This window comes from Rousettus aegyptiacus, unplaced genomic scaffold (genome assembly GCF_014176215.1).
Source record: "Rousettus aegyptiacus isolate mRouAeg1 unplaced genomic scaffold, mRouAeg1.p scaffold_m13_p_10, whole genome shotgun sequence".
In the NCBI taxonomy this organism is placed as follows: domain Eukaryota; kingdom Metazoa; phylum Chordata; class Mammalia; order Chiroptera; family Pteropodidae; genus Rousettus; species Rousettus aegyptiacus.
The window spans coordinates 13,350,520-13,362,597 of record NW_023416285.1 but is presented as its reverse complement, the minus strand read 5'-3'; the positions used below and the strand labels follow the sequence as shown (position 1 = coordinate 13,362,597).

The 12,078-nt window shown below is 35.6% G+C and overlaps 1 protein-coding gene across 1 annotated transcript in view; it reads left to right on the top strand.

Annotated features, from left to right (window-relative positions):
• Positions 1-5,043, top strand: part of DHX15 (DEAH-box helicase 15) — a 50,709-nt gene extending 45,666 nt beyond the window's left edge. Inside the window, exons 12-14 of the mRNA XM_016154820.2 lie at positions 845-1,035; positions 3,084-3,253; positions 4,463-5,043. Coding sequence (XP_016010306.1) covers positions 845-1,035; positions 3,084-3,253; positions 4,463-4,580 — 479 coding nt within the window. The 3' untranslated portion in view covers positions 4,581-5,043. The remainder of the gene's footprint in view (positions 1-844; positions 1,036-3,083; positions 3,254-4,462) is intronic.
• Positions 5,044-12,078: the final 7,035 nt, after the last annotated feature.

Below are 12,078 nucleotides of genomic sequence, written 5' to 3'. Positions count from 1 at the left end.
ATCAGCACAGTTCCAGTTTTTAAGACCCCTCTTCCTATTTTACAATAACTCTCTTACCTTTATGAAAAAGCCTCCTTGTAACTCTCTTTGGTACATAAAGATGTCACTATAATTCACATCATAATGTAGTGTGAGCCCTTAAGATGAGCAACACTAGGTTGGTTGGAAGTTTGTCAGGAATTCATCATTGTCTAAGAAATGTCCCTTTGATAGTAAATACATACTTGGAAGTGCTTAAATATAAGCCTATTTATTAAACGTATGAGTGGGGTGTCCGGACATTCTTATAAACTATATCACCTGTATTTTAAACCTTGGTTGTCCACCACTAAGATACAGGTGGCTCACAATAAAACTTTAAATACCTGAGGTTTCAGGTACTCTAGCTCAGTAATAATTAAAAATACACAGTAATCATTGGAAATTCACTGTTAAATTTTTAAAATTGTTTTTGATAATCTAAAGCTGTCTTTTCTTTGAAAATGAGAAAGATGAGGCATTTTACCAAATTTTCTTCAACCCACCACCCCTGTTAGATCATCAATTGGAAACAACCAAGTGGATGTTCATGGGTAAAATAATTCATTAGAAATAGTTTGTTCAAAATCATTGTTTTGTCATCCAGTAGCCAAAAATCTTAGTGTATTTGTGATTTTGAATTTCACTACAGATTTTTAGGGAAGTTGATAACATTGTGATATATTTATAAAGATGATTTGGATAAATCCCCTTTCTATATTATTTAGCTTATTCTTTATACCAATTTTTCTTTTAAATTAGGTGATACACCTATTTAGATGATTCATGTTCCCCCCTTTTTTTCCCCCTCCCTCCAACTTTGTAGATCATGAATCGGTTCAGTGGTGTTATGACAACTTCATTAACTACAGGTCCCTGATGTCAGCAGACAATGTACGCCAGCAGCTATCACGAATTATGGACAGATTTAATTTGCCTCGCCGAAGTACTGACTTTACAAGCAGGGACTACTATATTAATATAAGAAAAGCTTTGGTTACTGGGTATTTTATGCAGGTATGTGGATAATACAGCAATACAAAATCGTTTACATAATATTGTTTGCTTTCTATAACAGCTCTTTGAATCCATCTAAGCACAAATCAGTTTAAGAAAATCTTTGAGTATTGATCTTAAATATTACACCTAGAATCTCAAATGAACTAATATACTAAGAAATTTATATGTCTGATGAGTAACAAATTCCCTAAATGGCAAGTTACCAATCCAATTAGATAGAAATCAATTCTGGAGTTACTTTTTTATTTATAGATTGTTTTTTATACCAAATGGATATGTTTGCCATTTTCAAGTGGGATTAGCAGCTATTTCTTTAGTGTAAATTTCAACCCTTGACTTTTGATAAATGTATTTTAAAATTTCCTTGAATCCGGATATCCATTGGAGACATAGTCATAACAATACTGAAAGGAAGCCATTGTCTGGGCGGATCCAGAAGTACAGTTTGCTTTCCTCTTTTTGTAGAAACTAATCACCCCCAAATTCAAATATTTAAACAGCTGTATTTCATCCACAGTTCTATAGGTTATCAATGATATTTATAAGCAAAACATTTGGGCATTGCCAAAGCCAAAAATGTCTTTTGAGCCAAGTAATAAAGATGAAAAATAATTTAAAATGTTTCACTTAGTTTTGTGTTATATTAGAGGCTATATGAACTGAAGTAAAACTTAGGTAAATATAGTGAACATTCAAGCGTCTTAAACTATGTTTCAAGCTCAAATTTCTTGTGATAAAATTGAAAACAAATCAATCTTATATAACTTGAGATGGGATTGATTTTAATTATCTCTTCTGTCTCAGTCTTGTTTGTTCATTCTCTTCTGGCTCTGTTAAGTAGGATGTGGCCTGCCTCAGGCCATATGAGCTCAATAAATAGAATGGACCTAAATGCACCGAGTCAAAATAAAAATAGGTTGGAGCATTGTCTGTATTTGAAATCAAGGTAACTAAAAGAATGTTTATTGTGGCATCTTATATATTATAAGACCTCATTCTTATTAGAGTTAAGTGAGTAGTAGAATTAGGTATGAAAATTTTCCTGACCCAGCTGTATTCATACTATGTACTAGTGTACACTAGTTATTTTTGATGTGTTCTTAAATTTTCTTTTAATAATTCAAAAAATGTACAAAACCATCTTCAGGCATTATGGATTTCTGATTCTCTCCTTAAGATTTAAATTTGTTTGAAAGGGGCATACATTATAGTACCTGGCACTTAGTAGGTGCTTAGGAAGTATTTATTTGAATTTTTTATTATTCATTTTTTCACACACTTTATATTACTAGAGTTCTAGAATTGGAAAGGACATGTAATTATCTGCTTTAGTATTTGATTAAATGTTAGAGTCACCAATCAATAGATTTGATTATAGACAGAGACCCAAGAAATATAGGTGAGAAGCACATGCATCTTCTTTTTTTTATTCCCTATTCTTTTCCTTAAATTTTTTCTTAGTAGGTTATTTTTTGCTTCTCCTTTTTGCTCTCTTTATTTTTATGTCTTAAACATGACTCTTCTAGTAATTGTTTATCCACTCCATAGATGTTACCTGGTGCTAAAGAACCCACTCTAATAGTCTGAGACAGAGAAAAGACTAAGAAAGATGTATTAGGCTCTGCAGGCCTGTTGGGCCCCTGTTGACACTATTCAACTCTGTCTGTCCTTCTCATGCAAAAGCAACCATGGACAAATGACTGTGATCCAATAAAACTTTCCTTATGGACACTGAAATTTGAACTTTATACGATTTTTACTCCATACCAAATGTTTTCCTTTTGATTCCCCCCCCCCCCCCAATCATTTAAAGAAGTATAAACCATTTTTAGCTAACAAGCACCTTACAAAGGTAGGCAGGGAGTTGGATTTGGCCTGCGGTACTTTGTCGATCCTTGCTTTTATCAGTGAAAAAAGTATAGCCATGGGATACAAAGCAAAAGGTGTAGCCTGCCTGTTTCTAATTATATAGGTAGTTTTACATCACTTGTTTTGTAACTAGCACATCAGAAGCTTTATATTAATTTACAGGGTTTTGGTTTCAGGTGGCACATTTAGAACGGACAGGGCATTACTTAACTGTGAAAGACAACCAAGTGGTTCAGTTGCATCCCTCTACTGTTCTTGACCACAAGCCTGAATGGGTGCTTTATAATGAGTTCGTTCTTACAACAAAGAATTACATTCGGACGTGTACAGATATCAAGCCAGAATGGTAAGCAGTGTCTTTTTTTCTAATAGTTTTTGTTAGCATTTTGCTTAGAATGGAACCTGACTTGGTTATTGGAAGCCTGTCCTTTTCCCTTACAGGAGAACTTGGTTTCTGTATACTTTAGTGTGCAGTTACAGTACAGGGCTTTGACCTACTGGAATGGTTGATTTCTTACAATCTTAGCTTTGCTAAGAGGACAGTGGAGTTGCTCGGGGGTGTGGCCAGAATTTGGAGCCATTGTCTTGCCATAATGATTAACTCAAATTCCCTGGTTCCACAAGTTTTTATATTTTATCTGTCCCATTACAAGTAACTCTCAACTATTTATTATATGTTGGTGCTCCTAAAGCAAGCATAAAAACTGCCTCCAAAAAAAAAAAAAAATGCGTATATGCCTCTTTGTATCTCAGCATATTTGATTTTACAAAGTATAATCAGAACTGATTGTTATTTTAAGCAAAATTTGTGCCCACCCACCCCGCCCCTTGTGGGGCGAGGTGTGGTTTTTGAAGGTTGTGTGTCTTTTATTTTTTGCCAGAATCCATTCTGTAACTTATGATGTGAAATGTCAGCCAAGAATGGTGGGCCTGAAAGCATTTATTTTGGTTGATGTCACTTTCTCTATGTTGTGGGGCTTCTTTCCTACACTGATTTATGACTTTTGACACTTAAATTGTGTAGTACATTACCATTTTATCTTACATGCTTTGTCGAGAAAAAATTGTATGGCTAAGCATTAAAAAAGATTTTATTCAAATGAATTCTTTGAGGTATAGAGTTATGTTTCTAGTTATTAAAACTTGGAAAATGAGAAGATCCAATCACTTTGACTACAAAGGTGTTTCTTATAGAATCTGTATTACTATAACCTTAGAGAGATTGGTCAGAGTAATGTTCTAGAGTAGAGAAATGGACAACTGTATGTTAATATCTTTATATTAATGTAAAGAAAGTGTTTTTAAGAATTTCTCAAGTTTAGTTTTGTTTTTTTTTTTATAGAACGTCCAACATCAGAGAATTTACAGCTTACTAGAATAACACATTGGTAAAAGTGTTTATAAGGATTAGGCATTTGTAATTTTAACACTGATTTGGATATGTAGATTTGCTATTGCACATCAGTGTATTAATGAGTACTGCCTACCTTGTTGGTAACTCTAGTACTTTAATTCAATGTTAATTTGGTGATTTTTCCCCCCCTTTTCTGGACAGGTTGGTGAAAATTGCCCCTCAGTACTATGACATGAGCAATTTCCCCCAGTGTGAAGCTAAGAGACAGCTGGATCGCATTATTGCCAAACTTCAGTCCAAGGAATACTCACAATACTGAATCCAGTGTTCAGAACTGAAGTTATTCAGAGGACAGCTTTAAAAGATGAATGAACTCAAAAGTTCAAGTTGTGCTCTTCACGTTGGTTCAATAATGGCCTTTATTTGAAAGCTTTTTAATTTTTCTTTACAGTAAATATTCCATTCTGATTTCATAAATTAAACATTTATGCCTCCCTTTTGTGTTGACACTGTAGCTCATACTGGAAAAGTCGATCAATGTTTTGCAGTTTATTGAAAGTAGTTCTATATATAACAATGTTATAAGCATTTCTTTAGAAATGGTTGAAAATGCTTCTAAAATGTGATTATCGACCATGGTATGCATGATCGTTGTAATTGTTGACATTCCTTTTAGAAGTTGTGAAATGTTACAACTTGTGCTTATGTAGACACAATCTTCTGTCTCAGTACAGAGGCACTGACTTCAATAAAGTCTATTTATACTAATTTTGGCCAAAGCACTTTGGTATCTTTGTTCTATTCTCTTTAAAGTATGGCTTCTTCTCTTCTTAATGTGGGGCTTTTCCCCTATTGTTAGTATACTATATGATTAGAAATATTTAACATCTTCCCTCAAGGACTACTGCTTAGATAAAGTAGTCTTTAAAAACATATCTTGGCACTTTGTTAGATTAATCAGGATGTGATCTAATGGGATAAAGTATGTAGTTTTATTCATTTTTGGATCCCAAAAGACAATAATGAAAGGAGAGTTTTTCCTTCATTGTAAGGTTCATTTTATATGGCTGGTAATTATTTTGTTAACCACATTTTTAGTAGACCTTTTTGTTAGAGAAGGATGCTAAGCCCTCTGCCTCTGAAATCAGTTCATTGGAGATCTTGGTCTCAGTGTTGGGTGTTTTCATGCACTATGCAGAAATAATGAGTATGTTAAAATGTGAATTTGACTTTTCATTTTCTGTAACAGGCAGTAAACAAGTGAAAAACCATTTCTTTAACCATAAATGAAATATTTCGTGTGACCCTCAAAGGGTACTGGACTTGTTAATGTCCAGACACCCTTCTAATATACTTTTACCCCTTTTAAAAATACTTAAAGGAAGTTTATAGGATGTGTGTACTGAGAATTTAAATATCCTTTGAAGCATATATTCAGTGTGTGACGTAAGGGGAGCTAATCGGGCACATTAAAGAGTTTTTCAGGCTACTGGCATGCTTTTTAGTGTAGGTAGTTGTTACTTAATGATGCCTAGTGGCTTAAAGGAGTTAATGTGCTTCTGTAAGTACTAATTCTTTTGTTCCCATAGGATAATTTACATGCCGAAATGATATTTTAGGTTACATTTAAATTGCTTAACATTTTATCCTACATTAAATATTATCTGCTAGAGTTTTTTTGGGTAGAGAAGGTCTAGACACTTGGTCAGACTGTTTTTCACTAAAAAGGCAGCCTTTGCCAAAATAATGTTGCCTGTTAAAATTCATACTGCAGGTATACAGTTTGTAAGACAGTTGCATATCTTTATGTAAAATCAGACCATGTAACCAATTTTAAACAGGTCGCAATGTGTATGTATGAATTAATCTTGTTTTTAAAATCTAATTATGCCTAGGTTTTCCAATAAAGAAACTTAAATTATAGCGCTCCTGATATGTAGAACAAAGTTTGATATTTGACAAAGTTTCTAGGAATGGTTTGTGGTCGTTCCGTCTTGCACTATTGGGTGTGCGTTGGGAGTGGTTCATGGCAAGGGAGAAAGCTACGCTTTCACTCTGTAGTGCCTGCTCTACTGTCTCAGTGTTGTGAGGCTGGCCACATCTGGCCCAAGCTGGGAGTTTCTTGATCATTGATATTATTGGCAAAGGGGGGATGGCTTTTAAAACTTGTTTTCTCCAACCCCTTTGTTATAGGTTTGGCAACTGAATACTAAAGTAGTTAGAGTTCACAGTAGGTGGTTACAACTATAAAATAAGTCCTCTCTGATGTAGAACAAGTAAACTGAAATTCCCTCTAATATTTAGAAAATAATTTTTAAAGATTTTCTAAAGAGGTATCTCAACTCAAAATAGTAGAGCTACTTTTTTATGGGTATATGGCTTAAGGAAAAAAGGCCATCAGCAAAGTAGAACCTTTGACTATAAAAGTTGAAATGGACACAGCTTAGGGAGAATAGGACAGGATAAAATATACCGTGTAATCAGCTCATTGGACCCAAATCCAAGGAGCCAGAAAGCATTCAATGTTCAATTTAACTTTATGTAGTGTGTGATTTTGTCCTAGAGTTTTAGGTATAAGGGACCTACAAACACTTGGGGGTTCTCCTCTGAATAATTTTAATGGCCATCCCCTCTGCTTAGGTACTTTAAAGAAAGTCAGTAGTTTTGAAGACAACTTAATAGTTCTGTTAGAAATACTGAGCTAAAATCTTCGTATAACTGTTTACAATTCTTCCTTCTAGAGCAGGGTTAGTTAAAGCTGTGCCACGATGCCACTTGAGTTAACTGAATCCTTTACTCATATAGGTTGGAGAGCCTGTTTTCCCTTTAGCCTTCCTCTTTGACATGGTTTGTAGGTAGCCTGAACATTCCTGATTAACACTGCCAGGTGTTTCCTTAGATTGCATTCTATATGGTCTAAACTGGGCAGAATGTGGTGGAATGTATAATTCCCAGGGGACGAGACATGCCAGCACTTCCGTTAATGCAATTTACGATTAACATCATGTTGGTAACAAAATGATTTATATTAACCTTTCCAGCAGCCACAGCATGCTTTTGGGCCATATTAATCTTACTAACTATACATTTAAGGCATCTAGTTATTACATACATGATAGGTAGTTCTGGGTATGGCCCAGGACTGAGAAAAGACCCTTACCAACCTTGGGTGGTGTGAATCTTGGGAGACTTCACACATTAAAGTGTATTCGTAGCTCATCAAATAACATTTAAAACAAAGACATTTTAAAAATTGCTTAAGTAATTGGGATAATATCTTAATTATACAGTTTTCTAATAGTTTCAGAATTCTTATGGTGAGGAACTAACCTACACATTGTTTTTGAATGCACCTTTTACCAGTATTTTAAAATAAACAGGTTTGGTGTATGCTTATTTGAACATTGATTTGAATTTTATAGTTATTATATTGGAGAAAGTAGAGGGAGGGAATTGTGTTCTCTTCTAAGCACTTTAGTAGTGCCTTAGTACCATAGCTGTGGATAAAACAGCCTCGTCAGTAACATTGCACAAGTGGTCAAGTAGTTCTTGCCATCACCAAGGCAAACATGTTTGTTGAAAATTTCTTGCTGCGGTGACTTAATTCTCTTGTTATACCCTGGCCAGATTATGGGTACTTCCCTATTTTGCTTATTCGAATTCTCTAGTTTGAACTTGGTAATTCTTCATTTTTAGGGTATTCCAACTACCTAGCAAAAGCAGCAACTTCTGGCCACCTCTATTATCAGTTTAGCCCAAACCTAAGAGTTACTTACGTTTAGCAAGTTTCTTACCTTTTTAATTAATATACAGGCCTATTGTTTGGAAATAAGGTATTTTTGTTATCTTGTAATGAATAGTGAGTGGAACGAAACTGAGAACTCTATAAACCTAAGTCAGTCATTCATATGACTTGGTTTTGTCCTTTTTGCTTTTAAAATGTCTCTCCCTGGTGACAGTTTTGTTTTACTTGTTAGTGGTATTCCTTCATAGACTTCCTGTATAAATTGCTTAGTTGTACTGATCATTGCTCATTTTATCAAACTCTGGAAGGCATTTTGTGAGGCTATAAAAATAAATTCAGAGACGGTTGAATTATGGTCTAGTTGGGGTTTTAAAAATATGTGCAAATATCTGTAAAGAAAGGTATATTTAATGTGGTAATAATGATGAAAGCTCTAAGTATCAGGAAAGATTAGGCAAGTATTGAGGAAAGCAATGTAAATAAGCTGCCGAGTAGGTTGAATGGTTAAGTGTGAGCCACTGGAAGTGGTGAGGACTGAGCTGACATCCCTGGCTCTAGCCAGTTACCAGGTCAGGATGCCTGGATGTATTTCACACAGCTGGAAATCCATATTTACATATAAAATATTCCTGTTAGAAATTTTAGGCTTTTTAAAAATATATTTTTTTAAAGCTGAATTCTGGGCAACCATTTGCAACTTCTGGGTTAAGTAATCAGGGAAAATTTTGTGGAGGAGGTTTAGTTTGCCCTCCAACAAATAATTAGGATTTCCACAGCACAAAAGACTGGGATAACAGTATTTCAAGCCAAGAGCCCTGGTTCATGGACAGTTTTTTAAGTTTGTCTTTAATTGAGGTATAAGTTGCATACACTAAACTAACCATACCTTCTTAGGTCTATAGCTCGATGACGTTTGACAAGTTTATGCAGTTGTATAGTCACGATCAATACACATTTCATCACCCCAAACTGTTTCTCCCTGTCTCTTTGTAGTGAATCCCCTCTACTTCACGTGCTTGGCAACCACTAAACTTTGTCCTTTTAGCTTTTCCCAGAGGGTGATAAATGGAATCACATTGTGTGTAGTGTTTTGTGTCTAGTTTTTTCTTTCACTGGGTATGTTGCTTTTAAGCTTCATCCATATCGAATATATCAATACATTTCCTTTCCGCTGCTGAATAGTAGTCCGTTATGTTTTCATGCATTTACTGGTTGCTAGAAAGGAGTTTTAAGTGTTTAAGTCTACATCCTCACCAACACTTTCTAATTATCAATTTTTACTTAACTTAAGATTTTAGTCATTTTAGGTATATAGTTGTACCTCATTGTGGCTTCAGCTTGCATTTCACTAATGACTAATCTTCACTGATGCTGAGCGTCGTCATGTGCCTGTTTGACATACATCTTTTTGGTGAAGTGACTGGCCCCCTCGTAATTTTGAGTTTAAGAGTTCTTTATGCATTCTCCATCCAAGTCCTTAATGAGATGTGTTTTACAATTGTATTTTTAGTCTGTTGACTTGTCTTGTTATTTTCTTGAGTGTCTTTTTGAAAAACAGAACTTTTAAATATTGATGAAGTCCACTTTATCTTTTTTTCTTTAATGTGTTCAGGGCCAGTTTTCATGGTGTGTTACGGAAGCAGCAAGGAGTCCAGTTTAGCCGAAGCGATATCTAAACTTAAAACATTATTAAAGATGACTGTTGATCATACAAACAAACTTTAACACTTGATGACGTAGTCTACTTTCAGCGAACTACCAAATGGGGTGGAAGGTGCAAGAAGCTTTTGAAGGATAAAGAATAAAGAACAAGGAAGGGGAAAATAGAACATACTAATTGGCTGGAGCCACACTGTCAACCTTGTTTGGGGTGAGAAAGCCCAGAGTTGGTGTGGCATTCGGGGATCGGCTGTGTTTCTGGTCAAGCGGAGCATTTTACGGAGACACAAGAGTTATCCTAAGTTTTGGTGTGCTGATGTGGCACCCTGGACAGGAGTGGCTCTATCTTAGGCGTAGAAGTTATTTTTATTTAAACATTATTGTAGAAGGTAGACAGATGAGGCTATGAATTTAGGTTGAGATTGTTAAGAGTGGATTAGAGTTCCGTATAGAAAATAAATTTGTAAGGATGAGGAACGACACTGAAGCCACTTAGAAAAAAATACTATAATAACCCAGGTAAAGAGACTGAACCGGAACAAAGAATACCAGTGAAAGGGCAAGAGATGAAAAGCAAGAGAGCATAAAGCAAGAGAGTCATCAAACATAGCCGGTTTAGTGCATATACGTGAATGAGAGGCGTGGTGTGTCAACTGTGAATCTAGGGTCATTTCATTGTGATTTTAGTTGCCATTTAGAAAAATGGCAGAGATTTTGAATAGAACCTTTACTAAGGGAATGGGAGAGGTATGATGAATGGGAATTGGGACTTCTGGAGGCCGTTGGGTTTCGTAGTTTTGTCTTGAGCCAGCTTATGTTGGTTTAAGATAGAGGCTGTGAACAGGCAGCCAGAAGAGCTGGATGTTGCGTGACCATCTCCTTCATGTGACCCTCAGTGGGTGTGCGAACCAGTTAGAGCCGTCGTTTAGAAAAGGAAAGATACCGCATACTCATAGATTTGGTAAGGACAGACCTAGTAATCTGCTGCATTGGGGTTGTGGCTGTCCCCTCTAGGTAGGCACATACTCTTCAGTTTACCATAGCCCCTTGCATGCCCTCATTTACTCTACCTAACTGGCCTCTGTAGGCGCTATTGAGAAAGAGGGATCTTTTTATAAGAATCTGTGTGGTTAAGATTGAGATCAAGAAGAGGATTTTTTTTTTTTTTTTTTAAGAAAGGGACCAACTTAACATATTTAGGTGAAACTTTGACACAATGTCTTAGGAGAGACCGGGGTTGAGACCAAGCTTGGTGGCATTAGCCTTGGAAATGAAAAAAATTCCTACACAGAAGGGAAGGTTAGCGGACCTCAACTTGGGGCTTTTATTGGGGGAGGGGGAATATATCTTGATCTGAGTGTGAGGTAGAATCAGGTTCAGGTTTGAAGGAGGCAATAGTGACTGCAAGAGACTTGGCAAGTGATTTGATTGTGAATTCGCAAGGGATTATGAAAAGGATGCTTTAGGTCATGAGTGGGTTTAGATCTTCAGAGTTTGATAGTTCACTTTCCTCAGGTTTCTTTCCTGTGATCTATATAGCCTGGGAAGTGAAAACAGTTCAGGCTGTGGAAGATGAGTATGGTCAGCATTGAGAAAAGTAAAGTCTTAAGATACCTGAGATTGAAAAAATTATTAGGCAAAGCAAATGTTCTTTATATTTAAGGTTTAGCATTCTGTATATTTAGATTTGGATGGTGACTGTACCCATGAACTCATCTTAGTATCACTGAGTTTGCCACATGCCATGTGTTCTGTGATTTCGAGTTAGTGGCATTGTCGAACACAGTATGTGTTCAGTAATTAATGTCTTTGCTGAGGGACGTCTTCATGTCAGCTCTTAGATTTGTTACTCATATGAAGAATTGTGGGACAGTTTAAAGAAATTTAGACTTGGCGAAATCTGAGGCATGATCAGAATGAAATGAGGTGTACTCTTCAGTTTTAGGGAGTGGCAGATTTAAAACTCAGTGCTGTTTTAATGTTTACAGAGGTGTGTGGTTTAAATTTAGATTATATAAAGAAGTGGGGTTACCCAATTAGGTGCTGGGGAATATTTCAGCTCTGTGACAGGAGCACAATTTAGTGCTTTATCAAAGAACCTAGGATTGGATTCACAGGGAGATTTACCAGTGCTAACATCTTTAAAAGGGAAGCATTTTCATTTTTAAAGAATCATAAATAAACTTGTGCAGAAATTGTAAAGAATGGTTAGAATTTCATCTGAATTGTGGTAGTGAGCATTTGACATTACACTTAGTTTTTTGGCTTTTTATTCTTGGTTTTGCTTATTAGAAAAACAAACTAGACTTTTGTAAAAAGTTTCCTTAAATATCCTTAGTTTTATATTTGACTTTTGTAATCATTACTTCCCAAGATTGATTATATTAATGAAATTTGTTGTAATTTAATCTAG